At 43.5% G+C, this 19,855-nt stretch overlaps 1 protein-coding gene across 1 annotated transcript; it reads left to right on the forward strand.

The window, feature by feature from the left end:
• Positions 1-1,303: 1,303 nt before the first annotated feature.
• On the forward strand, positions 1,304-19,268 carry LOC111151140 (SH2 domain containing 1B). Its single transcript, XM_022508929.1, has 4 exons — positions 1,304-1,467; positions 14,535-14,598; positions 16,625-16,790; positions 18,342-19,268. The coding sequence occupies exons 1-4, from the start codon at positions 1,304-1,306 to the stop codon at positions 18,377-18,379; spliced, it is 432 nt and encodes a 143-aa protein (XP_022364637.1). The 3' UTR covers positions 18,380-19,268.
• Positions 19,269-19,855: the final 587 nt, after the last annotated feature.

The following is a 19,855-nucleotide window of genomic DNA, read 5'->3' on the forward strand; positions in this document are numbered from 1 at the left end:
AATAAATAAATAAATCTTAAAAAGAAAAGAAATTACTCTTAAGGCTAACTCTGACCCTCAGATAACAGAAGCCCCCTTTCCCAAGAACATCATCTTGGTAGAAAAGGTTCAGGAAGGAAGGAAGGAGGGAAGGAAGAAAGGAAGGAAGGAAGGAAGGAGGGATGGAGGTTAGGAAGGATAGAAGAAAAGAAAGCGGAGGAAAAGGATTTTTCATCAATGCCAGCTTGTCTAAAGAGGGCTCAGTGTCTCTGGCTGGATAAACTCTTCTTGGTCTTTCTTCATGGGGACACATCACTGCTGCCCTCCAAAATGGGAACTTCAAAGGATCTGAGGATATTCAAACCAAAGTTCCTGTACTCTTTCCTTCCACCAAGAGGTGCATCCCTGAACTAATTTTGCATACTCAGATATCCCTCCCACCTGCACCGGCTCCTTCCCCAAAAAGCATAATGCCGGAAGATGTTAGCAGCAGCCTTTGTTCATCAATGGCTAGGAGCCTCAGCGAGGGACAGGCTGTCGTCCCCCATCGTGCTCAATTGCTTTCTATTCCCATTTTGGGAAAAGAACATCTTCCATCACTCATACCATTCGACCCGTGGAAGTCCTACCTTTTCAATTGCTCCATTACTCATTCAGCATCTGCACACTTCTCCAGCACCTGCTCTAAGTTTAGCATAATCAGAGGCAGCTTCAGCAGGCCATGGGCATCCATCACAGCAAAAAGCAGTGGGGTGCTCTCTGAAAGGAACACCAGCAGCCAGAGGAGGTAAAAAATGGATTTATGGGGGCGCCTGGGTGGCTCAGTGGGTTAAAGCCTCTGCCTTCAGCTCAGGTCATGATCCCAGGGTCACGGAATCGAGCCCCGCATCGGGCTCTCTGCTCCGCGGGGAGCCTGCTTTCTCCTCTCTCTCTCTCTGCCTGCCTCTCTGCCTACTTGTGATCTCCGTCTGTCAAATAAAAAAAAAATTTAAAAAAAATGGATTTATGGTGCTATACGGGGCTGCAGCCCAGGTCCGGGTAGCTCGGCGTCAGCCCTTCATCCCCCGCCATCAACATCGCGGAGGATACTGTGGCTCAAACTGGTCTCGCATACTTCTGTGAATCACACTAGGGTCATTTACAGGCTGACATGTGTGGTCACTTCATCACCCCACCCTTCTTACTTCCTGAATCTTGCAAAACTCTCTGAGTCCTGCAGAACTGCCTCATCTCACTCCTACCAGCCAGCGGAAGAGCAGCTCCCCCAGGCTCCCTGAGGCCCCTTCCTCCAGTTCCCTCCTTGGAGCCGGCCCTGAACTTGGGGATGGATTACAGGGCTCCCAGCAGGCTCCCCGTGGATCTGCCCTATTACCATGGCCCTCTGTCTAAGAAAGACTGTGAGACCCTCCTGCTGGAGGACGGGATAGATGGCAACTTCCTGATAAGGGACAGCGAGTCTATGCCGGGAGTCTTGTGCCTCTGTGTCTCGTGAGTAGTCTCAACTTCCACACATTCTGAATCTTACCCCAAGAGTGGTCCTGATAGCTGAACACAAAAGAAGTTGTACTGTGCTCTGACCTTGCGGCCCCAATGAGCAGAATGAGATAAAGTGAGGAGGTGCTGGACAAGCGTGCAAGGAGTGGGTCTGTCCCAGTTCTGCCACCTGCCTTTCTCTCCCTGGAGCAAATGCCACCCCAGCAGGACCCTCTGCAGCAGGGCAGGGCGGGGGGTATAGCAATGAAGGGAAGGGCTTCAGGAAGCATGAAGATGAGGGGGTAGAGAGGTGCCTGCACAGGTCAGCTTAGTTGCTGTGGAAAAGGCTCGATGTCCTTTATGAAATTTTTATCTGAGAGACTAAGTGTTCGCATATGTTCTGCCGGTTCTGCCTGTGACTCTTACAGTAAGATTTCATACTTGATGACATACAGTATGATTTCATACATATGATTTCAACACAAAATTGTGTTAGGCTCATAAAGAGCTTCAACATGCATCATTTCCTTTTATCCTTCTTATAGCCTATCAGTGCCGGCATAAGCATTTTCTAGATGAAGAAACAGACCCAGATTTCTCCAACGACTTGCTTGTGTTAAAATGCATCTGGCATTTCCAAAGAGTTCTGTATGAAGTTCAAGAACCCCTCTGCTAAAGGAGCTTGTTTAGTCCCATTTAGAAAATGGGGGTGGGGGGAGGCCTCAATGGCTCAGTTGGTTAAGTGTCTGCCTTCAGCTCAGGTCATGATCCCAGGGTCCTGGAATTGAGCCCTATGTTGGGTTCCCTGCTCAGCCAGGAGTCTGCTTCTCCCTCTCCCTCTGCTCCTTCCCCTACTCCTGCACACACACACACTCTCTCTCTCTCTCTCAGATAAATAAATAAAATCTTTTAAAAAATTTAAAAAGGGTGGCTGGGTGGCTCAGTGGGTTAAGCCTCTGCCTTCAGCTCAGATCATGATCTCAGGGTCCTGGAATGGAGCCCCGCATTGGGCTCTCTGCTCAGCAGGAAGCCTGCTTCCCCCTCTCTCTCTGCCTGCCTCTCGCCTACTTGTGATCTCTCTCTCTCTCTCTCTCTCTCTCTGTGTCAAATAAATAAATAAATAAATAATCTTTAAAAAAAATTTTAAAATTAAAAATTTAAAAAGAAAGAAAACAATCTTGAACAGGTATCAGTGGGAACCTACTATCTTTAAATGCTCTGTTTGGAGAGATCACTGAAATTTTTCTTTCTGCCTGCTAAGGGAATTAAAACCGAAGTGTGTCTGTGAATATGCTTCAGTGCTTCTGAGAGTGCAGACAAAAGGGACTGTTGTGACTAACAGAATAGGCAGAGAGATCCCTTTCCTTTGTTGTAGGATACCAGAGATGCAGGTGAAAGGAAGGTAGTCTGAAGGGGTTAGTAGTTGGAATTTCACGTTACCAGCGATGATGAAGGTGTTGTCATATATTTTTTAGCCGTTGGTAATTCTTTTTTTGAGAGTTGCGCAATCACATTCTTTACCCATTTTTAGCTGGGGCTGTTTATCTTCTATTCTCTGTTTTCTTCCCTCAGTTCCTACCCATGAAGGTAAACCATTTTTTTTTCTCCAATAAGGACATATGCACAAAAGAAGACTGTAGACCAATTTCAATTTCAATTAATATCCATTTTCGAGAAGTTACTAACAAAAACAGAAGCCAGTAACACATTAGAGGAGAAAATACACCATGTTCAAGTTCATTCCAAGAAGTCAAAGATGGTTCCACATTGGGTAAATTAGTAGTTTAATTAGGTATTAATAGATCAAAGTTGACAAACTGAATAACTCACTCAAATTTGCTTAAAAGGTGTTAGATAAAGTTCAACATCCATCCTTCAATTAAATACGCACACATATACATGCACACATGCACTTACACACTCTTAGTCATACAAAGCTAGATAGATACTTTCTTAACCAAAGGCCGGGTAGAGCATAGGGGAATTGCTGCTAAAATCATAAATGAGCCGATGATACTCATTACCAGTACTACTAGGGAGCATTTTCCATGAGAGATGAGCAAGTGTAATTAGCCAGAGGAAATAAAGGTAAAAATAGAAAAGGAAAAGGCAAACTTATTATTTGCAATTGACATGACTTTATGTCTGTGAAATCTAAGATTTAATTGAAAAAAAAAACCACTTAAAAAGTAAATTTAAGAACATTCAATTAACAGTGTCTGCTTATAAAATTCAAATTAAAATCAATATCTTTTTCATTTAAAAAAACAGTAACCAGTGAGAAAACATAATAAAATCTGTCATTGACATTAGTGAAAAATAATAGTAATACTCGGGAATAAAGGGATATGAAATGTGTAAGGTTTGTAGGAAGAAAACTTCAGTACTTACTGAGGAACTCACTAGAAGATGTACAGGAAATTAGGGACTCAATTTGGAAGCATATCAGTTTGCCACAATTAATCTATAAATTCAGTATGTTTCCAGTAAAAAAGATTAACAGAATTTTTAAAGTTTTCATCAAGGATCACAAAGTTTATTCAGGTGGGACATGGAACACAAGGAACCTGCTAGAATAGCCAAAAATATTTTTTATTTTTAGATTTTTTATTTATTTATTTGACAGACAGAGCTCACAAGTAGGCAGAGAGGCAGGCGGAGAGAGAGAGGGGGAAGCAGGCTCCCCGCCGAGCAGAGAGCCCGACGTGGGGCTCGATCCCAAGACCGTGGGATCATGACCTGAGCTGAAAGCAGAGGCTTAACCCACTGAGCCACCCAGGTGCCCCAAAATATTTTTTATTTTTAAAAGGGACTAAGGGTGCCTAGTTGACTCAATCAGTGGAACATGTGACTCTTGATCTTGGGGGTTGTAGGTTGGAGCCCTGCCTGACATGTGGAGATTATGTAAAAATAAAATCTTAGGGGCACCTGGGTGGCTCAGCTGGTGAAGCATCTGCCTTTGGCTCAGCTCATGATCTCAGGGTCCTGGGATCAAGTCCTGTATCTGGCTCCCTGCTCAGTGGGGAGTCTGCTTCTCTTTCTTTCTCTGCTATTTCTCCTGCTTGTGCTGTCTCTCTTTGTCAAATAAATAAATAAAATCTTAAAAAAAAGAAACAACTTCGAGAGAAAAGGAGTTTGGTGCTGACAGATCAGTGGAATAGAATACGGAGTCTGATAGAAATAAGGCCAAATACATTGGAATTTAGCATATGATTTAAAAGCATGTTTCTTATCAATGATGTTGAACAACCGTGAATGGTGTTGGGTGCTTGACTGGTCATTTCGGGGAAAAAAAAAAAATACACCTGAATGCCTTTCTTCTTGAAGTAAATTAATTTGAAGTGGTTCTAATGCATAAGTTATTTTTTTTTTAAAACATGAAACCATGCATACTAAAAAGAAATGATGAACTTTTAAAATATATGCCTGGGGTTGAGAAGGGCCTTTCTAGGCAGGAGGTAAAGCCCAGAAGCCAAAAAAAGAAAAATCTCATGAATCTGACCACTATTTAAAAAAAAAAAAAAAAACTGCTGATAAAAACAACTTAAAAAAGGCTATCAGCAAACTGATAAGACAAGTGAACCTCGTAAACAGATAAGTGTTTTTTAAAAAGTCAATACAAAACTAGGGAAAGGGAAAGAGAAGGAGATTCTTGGAAAGAGAAAGTGAAAAAGAAAGAAAGAAAAATGCTAGATCTCACTCATAACTAGAGAAATAGAAACTGGAAGAATAATGAGATACTATTTTCAAATGTTTAATAGGCAAGAATTAAAACTATGTAAATACTCAGACAAAGTTAGGGTGCCAGGAAGCAGACACCATCGCACAGGCGCACACAGTCTCTTCAAATGGCAATGTGACCCAAATATAAAATTCATGGATGTAACCTTTGACCCCAAATTCACCTATTAGTGAATAAATAAACCTACCATGGCTGGCTGAGTTGGTAGAGCATGCGACTCTTGATCTTGGAATTGTGAGTGCGAGCCCCTGTTGGGCATAGAGATTAGTTTTTCTTTTTTTTAAAGACTTTATTTATTTATTTGACAGAGAGAGAGAGAGAGAGAGAGAGAGAGACTAAGCACGAGCAGGGGGAGCAGCAGAGGGAGAAGGAGAAGCAGACACCCCGCTGAGCAGGGAGCCCGACATGGGGCTTGATCCTAGGACTCTGGGATCAGAGTCCTGAGCTAAAGGCAGACACTTAACCAACTAGCCATCCAGGTACTCCAAGTGTAGAGATTACTTTAAAAGATTTTTTTTAAAAACATCTATCTTATGTGATCTAATAATAGCCTACTTTATCTTACTTATGACAGCATGAGAATGTGCAAATTGATTAATAAGATTGGGTAAATCCATATATGGTACGAGAAAACCTCCAATATCTATGGTAAGAAAAGGGCAAGATGTAAAACGTGATCCCATTTGTGTAAAAAAAAAAAAAAAGGTATGCCCGGATCCTTGCATATTCTTACACAATTTCTAGGAGGTATGTAAGAGACTTGCAATAGTGGTTACAGCTAGGAAATTGAGAAAAGAGTGACTTGGGAGAGAAGTGGCGGATGTATTCATTTGATAACTTTACACTGTTTAAATGTTTTTTATGTGCATATATGACTTTTGTAATGAAAAAAAAAAAGTGTACAAAAAAGTAGTGAATCCCTGCTAATCTATTCAAACGCTGTGCTAGGAACCAGGGCAATTTCAGTAGGGAACCTGCATTTTTTTTTCCCCAAGGAGATCCAAAGCATGTAAATCATTTTAAAAAGAGTAAAATAGGGGCGCCTGGGTGGCTCAGTGGGTTAAGCCTCTGCCTTCGGCTCAGGTCATGGTCTCAGGGTCCTGGGATTGAGCCCCACATCAGGCTCTCTGCTCAGCAGGGAGCCTGCTTCCCCCCCCCTCTCTCTGCCTGCCTCTCTGTCTACTTGTGATCTCCCTCTCTCTGTAAAATAAATAAATAAAAAAATCTTTAAAAAAAAAGAATAAAATATAAATTTAAGAAGAGACAGTTTAATACAAATTGAAGAGAAAATACGAGCAGGAGAGTCTTCTTAGAGGAGATGGTATTTGAGCTGGGACCTGGAAGAGTGGTAAGATTTGATCATATGGAAGTGGGATAGAAGGCATGTCAGGGAGGGAAGGGAGAAGGAACAGAGGTCTAGAGGCAGGACATTTGAAAGCACACATGAATCATACAGGGTTCCCGAAAGGTAGCTTGGAAACCAGCTTTTGGAAAAGTAGGTTTGGGCTAATATTATCGGGTCTGAGAAGAATGAGTCCATAGACAGCAGGGAGATGTAGCTGGTTGCCAAGCCAGCAAGTGACAAGACTAGAACCCTCCAAAGTCCCAACGGGAGATTTAAGGACGCAATCTGATGTATGGAGGATGCACCCAGGGGGACAGATGACGGTGGTTGTGTCTCCGGGTGGGAGGTGGTGAGGAATTAGCGATGGTGAGGCAAGTAACCGGAATGGGAAAAGAAGTTGCAAGAGATGTCATAAAGACCGGAGACCCTGATGCAGACCTCAGGGTGGGTAGTCTCTACTGGAATTCTCTTTAAAAATCAATATTTATTTTCAATTATTTCGTGGAGTATCAACCCAGCTTATGTGTTCTTCTAAAGCGCAAGTCACCAAGGAAGGTGAAAAATAGTTTAAAAATCAAATGAAGAGGGAAGAATACATATTTGGGGCCATCTGCCCATAACCAGGCCTCGCCCTCTTCCCTGCCCATGTCCCTGAAAGGCAGACGCATTTCAGGTACCCCCAGGCTTAAGGCTCAGGTCAAATGGCTCCCATCGAAACGGACCTTAGCATGATCCTTGTGAAATGATCACACAGCTCAGTACAGACCTAGTTGTTCCACTAATTGAACAACTAATTGAACTAGATTCTAGTGGTTCAACAAATATTGAAAGTCTCTTATATGCCAGGCACTATGCTAGGCACTTGATTGGTGCCTTCAACATAGCTCAAAGCCTAGTGGGGAAAATAAAGAAATTAATGGGGGGAAAAAAGGTACCGTAGAATGCATGCTGATGACTGCACTCGCATCAGGGCATACGGGGACTGAGAGCAGGGAGGGACCCACTCAGTGAGCTGCGGAGAGCCTGGACAGAACTGGGACCTGGAGGATGAATAATAGCACCTTTAGGTATTCATTCAGTGAGCATATACCAAGCACCTCTTATGCTCCAGACACATTTCTAGGCACTGGTGAAATAGTGATGAATACTACAGGCATCGGGTTTGCCCTCATGAACACACATTTCAGAAAGAGGAAACAAGATGATGAAAACCAAATAGGGTTATGGTACAGGGAAGGACAGAGAGGCTATTGCAAGGTGGGTACAGGAAAGGTCGCACAGAGCAATCCATGCTTCGATACACAACCTTATGTGAGCAAAGCCAAAATGATGTGCAACACCAGACTTAGCCTATTTTCCCGAATCCATGCATTCAGAGCCACCATGAAGGTTCGTTCCTCTGAGCCAAACGCTGGTCAGCAAGTCGCATTCCTTATCTCATCGACTCTTTGCAAAGCTGTTTCTAGTAGGTGACATTATCCCTACTTTGTGGGGAAAGAAACAGGAGCTTCTTATTAAACAATTGTCCAAGCCCAACTTGGTGGTATGTCGTTATGACCCCTCTTACCGAGTCCCCAGGGCCGCTGGAATATGTTCAAGGTTGTGACCCTGGAACTGTGTTATGACGCACCCAAGCAGGGGACTTGAGGGCTTGGCAGCAGACCCTGATCTGTGGAGTCCTGCCATTCTGCTTCCAGAACCTGGGCGGCCCCATCTTCTTCGCTGCATTCAAATGGCAACATCCCAACGTCCGTGCTTTCCCAGACCTAAACAAAAACATTATGGGGAAGTTTAGAAATAAAGTCATGCAGAGAGTTGGCCCAGCAGCAGATAGTATTAAACAGAAAGCTCTGTGGTAAATGTGGACAGGAAATGTGACTTGACTGCAAAACCCGATAGAAAATGCCGACGTGCCAAACCACTCTCTCTGCAGTGTGACTTGGTGAGTGTGAGAAGCTGAAACCGGGTCTGCCTTTAGAATCAGTAGAGTCAAACAGAGTAGATGTGGGGAGATTCAAGGGCCAGAGCTGTGGGCCTGAGGGGCAGGGGGACTTTCTGTAGCCGGCAGCAGGCCGCAGGTGGGAAGAAGAATCTGGGCTGTGACTTGCCAAGGGCCCTCACTTGGGAGGACACAGCAATAGGAAGGCGGAGTGGGAGATCCCTGGGGAGGCAGGGTCTCTCAGATTCTGAGATCTTTGGAAAGACTCTAGAGCTCATAGAGAAAAAGATGTTTCAAACATTTTTATTATTTTAGAAAAATCCATGGTAGGGAAAGGTCCAAAAAAGAGCCACCAAAAGAAAGCACAAATGTTCTCAGTTTCACCACATGAAAATGATCATTTCTAATATTTCAGTATACGTGCCTCCAGACTGTTGTCTATGCCCCTGGTTTATTACACGCAGCGGTTTGCAAAATTTTTTTTGTCAGTGCATTGCTGGTATCATCAAAGAAAGCCAATACACATCATCTTTTTGTGATCACTTACTATGTTATAGCTGGGATCTGTCATAACTGATACATAATCATACATTTAGGTTATTTGCACTTCGGTCTGATGGACCCAATGTAACGAGATAGTTAACATTTTTGTGCATACATCTTTGCAAGTTTGCCCAACTCTCTCCTTAGGATAAAATCCTAGAATTTTTAACATTTTAACACACCTTCACCAATTAGTGGCATAAAAGGTTGTGCCAAGGCACAGTCCAATCAAAACGAGTGAGAAGGCCGGAAGTCAAAAGTCTTAAAACACTTTTTATTGATGCGTGTTTCACACTTGCGTCAGGGCCCAGGGAAATACAGACTACCTAGTTGTCATCATAGGGCCGACAGTTGCATTTCCTTCAACTGACCTTTTAATGTCTGGTTTAAAATAAAACTACAGACTTGAATGTGAAGAAGTGTCCCTGCCTCACTGGTGACAACGTGAGGTCGTCTGCTAGTTGTGGACTCGTCATGAATGGAGCAAGGACACCGAGACCCCTGAACAGAGCCTCGCATGATGGCCATTTGTAAGGCTAAGCCCCATTGGAAAGAGTAAAGCAATTCAAAGATAGGCAGAAGCTCAGAAAAGCTTCATTCTGGCCTTTTCTTTCTTTTTAAAATATTTTATTTATTTATTTATTTATTTATTTATTTATTTATTTGAGAGAGAGAGAGCACAAGCAGGGGGAAGGGCAGAGGAAGAGGGAGAAGCAGGTTCCCCGCTGAGCGGGGGGCCCAATTCAGGACTCGATCCCAGACCCTGGGATCATGACCTGAGCCAAAGGCAGACACTTAAGTGACTGAGCCACCCAGGCGCCCCTATTCTGATCTTCTCCAGCTGAAAACTTCCATCTCAACTAAAAGGTTATGCCGAAGATTTTAAAATGGGCTTTATAAGCCCTGTGTATTTCTCACATTTAAATGGGGTTGAAGATTTCCATGGGATAGCCAAGAAAGCAGGTATCTCAATACACCAAGTACTATAAACCTTAGAAATAATTGAGTGCCTGTCTGGACCTCTTTCCTTGTTGTCCTGCCCAGAGCCATCCTCACCGTGGGTCACTCTCCCGCTGGAGGTCAAGACACAGCATATTTACTAAGGCCCCAACAGCAAATATAGGAAATATTTGTTCTCTCTCTAACACCAAGATGAACCGTGAAAACTGTGAGAATCGTATACGTAAAATGGACTTAAATTTGGTTTCTATATTAGAGCAAATATAAATTCTATTCATATACCATTTTATGCCATGGTCTTTATAGCTTTATTGAGGAATCATCGATATAAAATAAAAAGTGTACAATTTGATGAATTTTAACATTTGCCTGCACTCATGAAACCACCACCACAACCCAAATAATGAACATTTCCGTCATCTCCCAAAACACCCCCGTGCCCCTTTGTGAACTTCCCTCCCCACGCCACCCGCCAAGGCCCCAACACAGCATCATCTACTTTCTGGCACTATAGATTCCTACGTATTTTCCAGAATTTGTAACATAAATCAAATCATAAAGTAGTAGCCCTTTTAGTCCGAGCCCAGAGTAATTACTTTGAGATTCATCCGTATAGTTACACGCGCCAGAGTTTACGCCTCTCATTGGTATTCCATTCCAGGGAGACATCACAATCTGTTTACTCAACCACAACTATCACAACTGAAGTTGGTATGAATTATCTGCAACCGATCTGTGGGCATTCGGTTCCATTTCACTCTGATGTGGAAGTTAGGAAACAAAACGAACGAACAGAGGGAAGGAAGAGACAAACCAAGAAACAGGCTCTTCCGTCTAGAGAACGCACTGCTGGTCACCAGAGGGGAGATGGGTGGGGGGGATGGGGGGACAGTCCCCAGGTGATGGGGATGAAGGAGGGCTCTTGTGATGACCACCTGGTGACACATGGGTGACACATGGGTGACACACGGTGACAACACAGAAGTGTTGACTCACTGTACCGTACGCCTGGAACTAAGATAACACTGTGTCAGCTTTGCTAGAATTACAGTGAGGCCTTTTCAACTGTTTGTTTTGGTTTTGTGTTTATGTTTGGATAAAGACCATTTCAGAGCGGCCTGTGAGCATGGAGAATCTTAGAAACATAACCACTGACATTACAAATGGCTCAAGTGGCAAACTCTGCTCTCAGTCAAAGATACCAACTTCTATAAAGATCCAAAAGTTTCAAAACAGATTTTTTTTTCAAGTTGCAGGACAAGGGATGAGATTGCTTGAAGGTAAACAAATCAGAGGAAAGTATTCAGTGAGCTTAAACTCCGCATCCTTAGCCTCCCCCAAACCTTATCAACAAATAATGCTTTTCCAGTGGATGGAAACATTTGCATAAAAAGCCCTCAGAACTCAGTGAGGACCACACTGATTCACTTTCCCTCCCTGCCTACTTCCCTCCCTCTCCCGTCATCCCTACCGCTCTCCTTCCCTTCTTTCACATCAAAATTATACTAAAAAGACCTATTTTACTTTGAATTTTTCATTATCAGTGAAAATTTAATAAGGTTTGGAGCATTTGGAGTGGTTGGTTTTTGTATGTCAATTAATTAATTTTATTTATTTATTTGAGGGAAAGAGAGGTGGGGAAGGGGCAGTGGGAGAGGGAGAGAGGATAGAATCTTAAGCAGCTTCTGCGCTGAGCTCAGAGCCTGACATGGGGCTCCAATCCCAGACTCTGAGATCACTACCTGAGCTGAAAGCAAGAGCCAGATGCTGAGCTGACTGAGCCCCCCAGGTACCCCAGTGAATCTAATCTAATGATAGCTTATATTATAAAATATCTATTTATCTTATGTATTTTCATTAATTTATACTTTTACTTAATACTTTATATTTATGATTTTCTAGATTGTAAAGCTGTTTTAATCTATTAAATATTTAGTTTCTGTGATCTTTGCTTTTTTAATAAAGAATATAATAGAGGCATTGTCACTTTTGTGCCAATATTGCCAATCTCAAAATCTGCACATTTGGGCTTACAGGTTGTATGCATTTCAGCTTTCGTAAACTTTGCCAAATTGTTCCCCAAGACATTAGTATCTAATTACATCCCCCTTAATTGTACATAGAACCTTCGATAGCTTTACATCACGGCCAGTATCTTCCATGAGTAAACTCTCATGTCTTTGCCAATCTGGTATGAAATGATATCTAATTGTGGTTTAATTTGTATTTCCCTGATTGATAGTGAAGGAAGACATCTCTTCATGTGTTTCTTGGACATTTCATCACCCTTTTTTAAAAGGTACACTAACGTTCTTCTCATACGGAGTGTTACAGTGATTTCTCCCCATCTGTGGACTTTCTCACTCTGTTAATAATACATTTTGATAATTGGAAGTTTTAATTTTAACATAGTGAGTTTATTAATCTTTTCTTAGGGCTCGTACTTTTGGTGATGTAAGAGCTCCTTCCTTAATTCAAGGTCATGAAGTTGTTCGCTTACACTTCCTTCTCCTGAGCTCACTGTTTTGTGGGATCCAATTTTATTTATTTCCACATTAAGACATTACCATCACCATTTAACAAATAAATAGTCCATCCCTCCTCACTGATCCGCTGTGTCAGCTCTGTCATATACCAAATTTTCAGTCATGTATGGGTCTGTTTCTGGGCTCTCTGTGTTATCCCATTAATATCTTTTCTGCCCTGGAACTCGTTCTCACTGTCTTAATTACAGCTTTATAAGATTTGAGACCCATTGATACAGAAACACCGCCTGCCATCTGCCACACACACAGACACACACACAGACAGACAAACAGACACACACACCATCCTTATTTTTCTTATTCGAAATTGACCAGATTTGGGGTGCCTGGCTGGCTCAGTTGGAAGAGCATGCAACTCTTGATCCCAGGGTTATGAGTTTGAGTCCTACGTTGGGCGTAGAGATTACTTACAAATAATCTCTTAAAGAAAACTTGAAACTTAAAAAAAAAATCGAGCATATTTTTGTGCAAGGGAGGGACATGACTCGACTCACGTTTTTGGGGGCACACAGCTTAAAGGCATTTATTAAACATTAGACAAAATAAGAATCAATGACAAAATACATTATGCTATAATCAAAAGCATATTGATTACAAGTAGATTACAAATATTTATGCTGTTTATCTGTATGGGAAAATCTTTTGAACAAGTGGGAAAAGTTAATAAAGCTCTATAAGTCAAAAAACAACTGATTCGTGTGTTTGGATAAGGGCCGCCCTGGCTGTTGGATAAAGAATAATAATTAATGACGTCAGAGAGAGAGAGGAAGAAATTGCCAGAACTAAGTCCTTGAGCAGATGACAATGGGCAGCCTTCAGTGGAAGAGGGATTAGCTCCAGAGAGTGGCATGCAACGTTTGTGCGTGGTTGTGAAGGCTGAGGATGTGAGCGCCCAGGACAAGAGCTGTGGCAGCTCAGAGTCTGGGAATTCTCTGCTGATTGCTTGAATCTCAGCCAAATGCAATGTGTGGACCTCACTTGGATCTCTATTGGAATGATATCACTGTGGAAAGAAATTTTTGAGACCCCTTCCATGTGGATAAGGACTCATGTGAAATGTTTTGTTGCTTGCAATGTGACTTGGGGACACCCACTGGCTTATTTTGGCCTCAGGAACCCCCACAAAAAGGATGGGGATTTGAAGTCAATTGTCAAAGCCTCCAGGCAACCAGTGATCAAATCTTCTGTACCTTAAAGCTCTAAGTTGTTTCTAAATTCCCAATTCAGACAAATGATTCTTTGGCATAGGTGCAAGCCCTGGGGAGGGGGCTGTGTGGGGAGTCATGGGCGGATCATTAGGTAATCTGAGCCTCATGTCAGTATCTTTGTTTTTTTTTACACTTTAATATTTCTGGGGAATCAGAACATGTTAAACAGTTGACAGAGACATTTAATGCATGCATGTTCCTCCTGGGAAGCTATTGTTAAATTGATCCCTTACAACTAATGGCATCTTGGAATTGGAGAAATACGGTAATGTATGTATGCTATGTTGTGCTTTGGAACTTGCTAGATTGGGTCTATTATTTAGATTCTGGTTAGATTACTTAACCAGAAGTGCCAATGAAGAACAAGAACATAATACATCATTTCCTTGGGCAAAATTCACAACATTTTCTGTTTTAAGTAACACTAACTGTCTCCATCAAGTTCAAGGACATGTCGTTTAGTAAACAATACAGGAACGGCTCAATGGTGTTTTTTATGTTGTACCAACTTAGAGCTGAGTGAAAAAAACTAGAGAGAATATAAAGACCATGGAAATAGTAGATTCTCTCTCCTGACCCTCTTTGCTACAAGCCCAGACTTCCATCAACAGAATAAAGGTCCCCGTTTCTAAGTCTTTGTCTCTTTCAAATTCCCACAGGTGAGAATGCCTGAAAATGATCAGTTGCTTTGGGGGACCCAGGATTGCCAAAGGCATTGCACGGAAAATAGACTTGTAGGTAAAGGTGATCTGGTTTTGCATATGAGAACATGACAAGTCACACAGTTATCTTTCCACAGGTTTAAAAATTTTGTCTACACATATCGAATCTTCAAAGACAGACGTGGGTTTTACAATATACAGGTAAGAACGTTACAAGAACTCTTCTAACCGCAGCTATGAAAGGTTGGGGGAGAACCTGAGATCATCTCTTGAACCTGAGACGTGGCCATGGAGAGGCATTGTAAAAAGGGAAGCAACATAGAGTTTAGAGTCAGATCTGTAGTAAACTTTGTCTTTCTCTGAGGGAAATGGGGAGAATTTTTCACTATTCAAGACTGTTATTCAGATGTGTAGACCCTGGCTTCCCCAGGGGTCAAATGCACCAACCCGGACTAAAGGAGAGGCCACTCCAGTGAGAGGATGACAGAGTGAGCAGGGCAGGCTGGAACGGGAAGGTGGGGAGGAGTCTGAGTGTGTAGAAGACCAGTGAGCTCCACGGTCCTATGAAAATACAAAGGGAAGCATCAGTCCATGGGCAGCCTTAGGGGTTTCTTTAATTTTTCTGGTTTATTGAGAATTAAGCAGAAAACACTTTCTGTTTTGAAATGATTTCTCTGGCTTAGGAAGTAGAGTATAATAAAATTAACTGAGTCTTTACTAACAGTGGATCCCGAAATAATATTTTTGAAACACTTGGAGATGAGGTTAAGCAGATTTTTCACTGCCAGATTTCTCTGAATCTTCAATATGCTAACATTCGTTGTCAATATCGAAAAGAAATTAGAATATACCATGATCCCCAAACACAAGCACGCACACACACACACATATAAGTATATCTACGTGTTGGTGTGCGTGTAATTTTTCTTTTCTTACAAAAGACATTATCGAGGCAATTGACAAAATTTTGAATAAGGTCTGAAGATTAGCACGTAGAACTACATCAAGATTAATTTCCTCATTTTAACATATGGAATGTTCTTGCTCTTTGGGAAATATTGACATATTCAGGGTTAAAGAGTTATCATGTCCACACTTAATCTCAAAATATTTTTTAAAAAGAATATGTGTATGTACCCCTATATTTGTACATGTATGCACATGTACATTTTAAAAAAAAGAAAATGAAAAGCAAATATGTATAATATAAATGTTAACATTTGGAGTGTGAGGGGCGCCTGGGTGGCTCAGTTGGTTAAGTGTCTGCCTTCGGCTCAGGTCATGATCTCAGAGTCCTGGGATCGAGCTCCTGAATTGGGCTCCCTGCTCAGCAGGGAGCCTGCTTCTCCCTCTCCCCCTGCCTGCCCCTTTCCCTGCTTGTGCTCTCTCTGTCAAAAAAAAAAAAAAAATCAATAAAATAAAAAGAATTTTTTAAAAATTGGGGGTGTGGGTGAAGGATATGTATAAAAATTTTTAAAGTATTTTTTCAACTTCAAGTCTGAAACTATTTCAACATGAAATGTTTTCTAAAAAGCAATGTATAAACTCTTTCTTTTGTCATGCATGCTTTGGGAAATTGTGATAATTCCTTAATACACCATTTTGTCTCTTGTCTGGACAAAATGGAGAGGCATAGGAATCAGCTATCACTCGGACACGGGGCATTTCTCAGAGGGGTAGCAGTGCACTTAGAACCTGTCCTGAGGGTTGACGCGATAACCTTATATGGAACCTCCCTGCAGCCGACTTCAGTGTCACCGGCGTGTCTGATGGAGGTTAACCAAACCACATGTCCGAGAACCTTCTGGCTTCCACCCCTCTCTACAGACTGACATGGAGCTGTATGAGAACCCCAGTGATCATTGAGAAAACCAGGCACACATCTGACATCCGCTGCCAGAGGGCGGCCGTCTGCAGGATAGCTCTAAGAACTGTCCCAGACACACTTACCAAGGATGGGGGCTCACTCAGTACTGCAGACCTGGGTGGGTTCCCTTGATGAATCCTCTTTACCTGCAGTAGCTCGAGTCAGGACCGGGCTTCAAAACAAAGGTTTCTGTGTATTTGTATCGGTGTGAACTCTTAAGCAGGAACTGCCCGCTGCTGGTTTTCAGTCTGCAAGCCCAGAGGCAGCCCTGCTCTGAGGGCTCAGACCGCTGCTGGGAGAAGTGTCACGTTGCACACACAGTGGATGGTGACAAGCGATCTCCTTCTTGTATCTTGGCAGACTGTGGAAGGTGCTCCCCAAATGCTCTTTTCAAACCTAAAGGAATTGATCTCCACCTTTGAGAAACCAAATCAAGGGCTGGTGGTTCAACTTGGACATCCGGTAAAGCAAGCCAGCTCCCGCCCGCGATGGAGAAGATCACAGATACAGTTGGATAGTACTTACGGTAAAAACTCTGACAAGGGGGTTGAATAGTATTTACGGTGAAAACTCTGACATGGGGGTCAGTTCCACTTCTTCCACTGGCCGACTTTGTAGAATTTATGCAGATACACACCATGTTCTGTTGTTTTCTCTCTAAAAGCTTCACCCACCAAAAAGCAATGTCGATCTTGTTGGGGAGCAGTGTCTTTGAGCCCGGAAAGTGGCCAATGCAAGCGGCGTTCTGCTTGGCTAGTCAGGAGAGCAAGAGTGGCCCGGGGCCTTCTGGGAGAGCTGACCTCAAGCCCATCCTGTGACCCTGTGCGACCCACAGGCTTGGGATGGACAAGCAGGCCAATTTTTCAAACGAGAAAATTGCTTCGCTGCCCTCCCCAAGGCTCATACGGTTATGTTTTGCTCAATATTTGCTGAGCATTCATTTATTTAGTATTAGGGGACAAATTGTTTCAAATATATCCCTAATGGAATTAAGCCATGGAGGAAAATGAGAGATGGCCAGTAAATCGGAGAGCGGAGAATCCACGCGGAGGCCCCTCAAACTGCATCACTAGCAGCCACAATTGCTTACCTGCCCCCCTTGATACCTGCCCTCAGAAAATCATCTCTAGTATCTGTAGTTACAACGTGGTTTGAATCGAACACGGGTTTCCTAAGACATTTACGGTTTACTCGGGTTTTCCCATGGTGGCCTGAATGGTCTGATTCCAAAGCAGAGGGATTTCAGTTATCCCTGGGGGTGGGGGGACACACTAGCTAGGGAGAAGGGCAGAGGGCAGAGTTCCAGGAAGCCTGCAATCACCCCACACTCTACTCCGTCTGCTTAAGTCACCCGCGGACCGTCAGCAAGCTTCTCACCTCCCAGCAAAACTGAGCGTGGGTTTTTAATGATGGAAATAACAACCCCTCCTTTGCCGCTCTTTCTCAGCCCCCTGCCCCCCCCTCCAAGAACTGCACCCCCACATACACACAAGGTCACTTCCCATAGATTTAGCTACAGGTGCAATCCCATGGCCATGTTCCACCAAAACTTACAGGAACAAAAGCACAGCCCTTAGGAAAACCCAGATGAGCTGCTGGTGGGGGCAGTGCTCGTACCTGTCCAGCAATGACAAATGACTCACGAATGCCAAGAGGAGAGTCCTTTCAAGTTCTTTCCTAAGAACTGGGTGGGAGTCTTACCACCCTGGCTGCCCATGCTTGATTAGCCCTGATAGGTAAAGGGGAGATATCCTCTCCTCAGCTCGCTGGCTTCCTTCCCTTCCCTTGGTGTCCTTAGAATAAGCTTCAGCTGTTCTCACTCAGAGGGAGACACAGGTTTCCCGCAGGTGAGTGGAGGCATCTGGAGCGGGAAACCTGGATGCCTAAACTTACCGAGAGACCCCCTGTTTTGCCAGGAGAGCTCCCTGCGATACATCCGCCCCTGAAGATGTCACTTTGATGTGGCATCGAGGTCATCCTGTGCTGGGGAGAGAGGGCTTCTTTCCCTTGAGTGAGGTTGGTCCGTGTGACTCCTAGGTGGTGAGCCTCATGGCTGGTCTTCTGCTTTTCCCCCCAGAGAACAGTAACAGCGACTATGTGGAGGTCTTGCCTTGAAGACAAGGAGACTGAGCAAAGCAATCAGAGAAGAGATGAGGTGACAGCTCTCATCGGCAACCCTACTTCTCCTGCAGGTGTAGATCTGGAAGACTGAACTCTAGGGGACAATTCAGACTCTCCTGGTCTGGGTGACTGAGGACAGTCTGTCTACCAGCCTCAGAGAAATCGGTCCCCACATCCCTGCCTCATATGCATACACCATGAGCAGCTTTGAAAGTCCTTCCCTCCTCTCATGCTTCTTGCTTGGAATAGGACAGCCTGAACCTATTCTCCTTAACTTATTAGAGATGACATAACATCATGGTTGACACCTTCCTGCAGACCAGGCACAGCTTCATACAAAAGAGAGTACACTTGGCCATGAGTTAGGAGCCTGAGTTCCAGTCCTATGGCTATGTGACTTTGGAGAAACCTCCAGCCCTGTCTGGGGTCTCCACTTCTTCATGTGGAAAACAAACACATGTTCCTGCCTCTCTGCAGAGCCTGGATGTGTTGGGTGGAGTGGAGGAGTCCTGGGGTCATGGAGATGGACACGGGAAGGTTTAAGAGCTCTGAGTCCCAGCCTCCCAAACAGCCAACATGGTCTCTGCTCCTGCCTGTCCCAGTCTCGGTCATTGCGGGGGCCCTGACCTCCCACCTGCCCTTCTCCCCTGCCATTCTAGCTCTTCTCCTTCTCCTAATCTTGATTTTCCTGCCAGACATGTGCATGGGGACACTTTCTCCCTGGTTTTGTCCAGTTTCTTTTGTGCACCAACCACTGGAGCAGCGTGAATGTAGTTCAGTACCGCAGTGATATCTGTGGGGATTTAAAAGATATTCTTCTTTGTGTGGGTCCAGTTCCCAACTAGTTTTAAGTGACAACAAAGCCCAGTGGGGCCTCCCTTGTATTCCCCAGCATGGAAACTTGTGCTGTGTAGAGTTGTGCCCATTCACAGGATTTTGACGGAAAACACAGTCCAGAAGGGCTGGTTGAATTTGTTCTAAGTCCTTTGCATTTTTCTTCTAGTTAAAAATTTTAATGAAGAGCTGATTAATGTGGAATGTTCCAAATTCTATGCCCATTCTTTGACCCATCTTCAAACTATAATGATTCATTTTACCCTATTGGACTTATCTCCCAAAGTTATTAAAGAGAGGAACTCTAGATTTCCAGACAACATGAACAGACATTGTGGTTGGCGTCCCAAAGTGGGAGCCATTTTGAGTTCTTGGGCCACAGAAATCCATAGCTGCTACCAAGCAGGTAAGAAGTGAAATGCAGCCACCATACTCAGAGAGCCTGAGGGAGGCAAATCCTTCTAGTTGTTTCAGTAAGGGAGACTGGAAGCAAGCTTGCTCCCCAGGGTTGGGTCCCCGGTCTTTGATTCTATATCCGTGGTACAAAGAAGCATGTTCCAGTCTCCAGAGTCCACAGGAACTTTTGGGACAGGAAATATATTCAGTGCCAATGAAAATATATTTCTTGGACAGATG

The sequence above is a fragment of the Enhydra lutris genome, unplaced genomic scaffold (assembly GCF_002288905.1).
Source record: "Enhydra lutris kenyoni isolate GAN:26980312 unplaced genomic scaffold, ASM228890v2 scaffoldscaffold25, whole genome shotgun sequence".
Taxonomy (NCBI): Eukaryota; Metazoa; Chordata; class Mammalia; order Carnivora; family Mustelidae; genus Enhydra; species Enhydra lutris.

Bases quoted from the DNA above. Each gene is read 5' to 3' on its own strand.
- LOC111151140 (XM_022508929.1), top strand. From the start codon at position 1,304: ATGGATTACAGGGCTCCCAGCAGGCTCCCCGTGGATCTGCCCTATTAC. The intron at 1,468-14,534 runs GTGAGTAGTCTC...ATCTTTCCACAG, and splicing joins GTCTTGTGCCTCTGTGTCTC to GTTTAAAAATTTTGTCTACA. The intron at 14,599-16,624 runs GTAAGAACGTTA...GTATCTTGGCAG, and splicing joins GTGGGTTTTACAATATACAG to ACTGTGGAAGGTGCTCCCCA.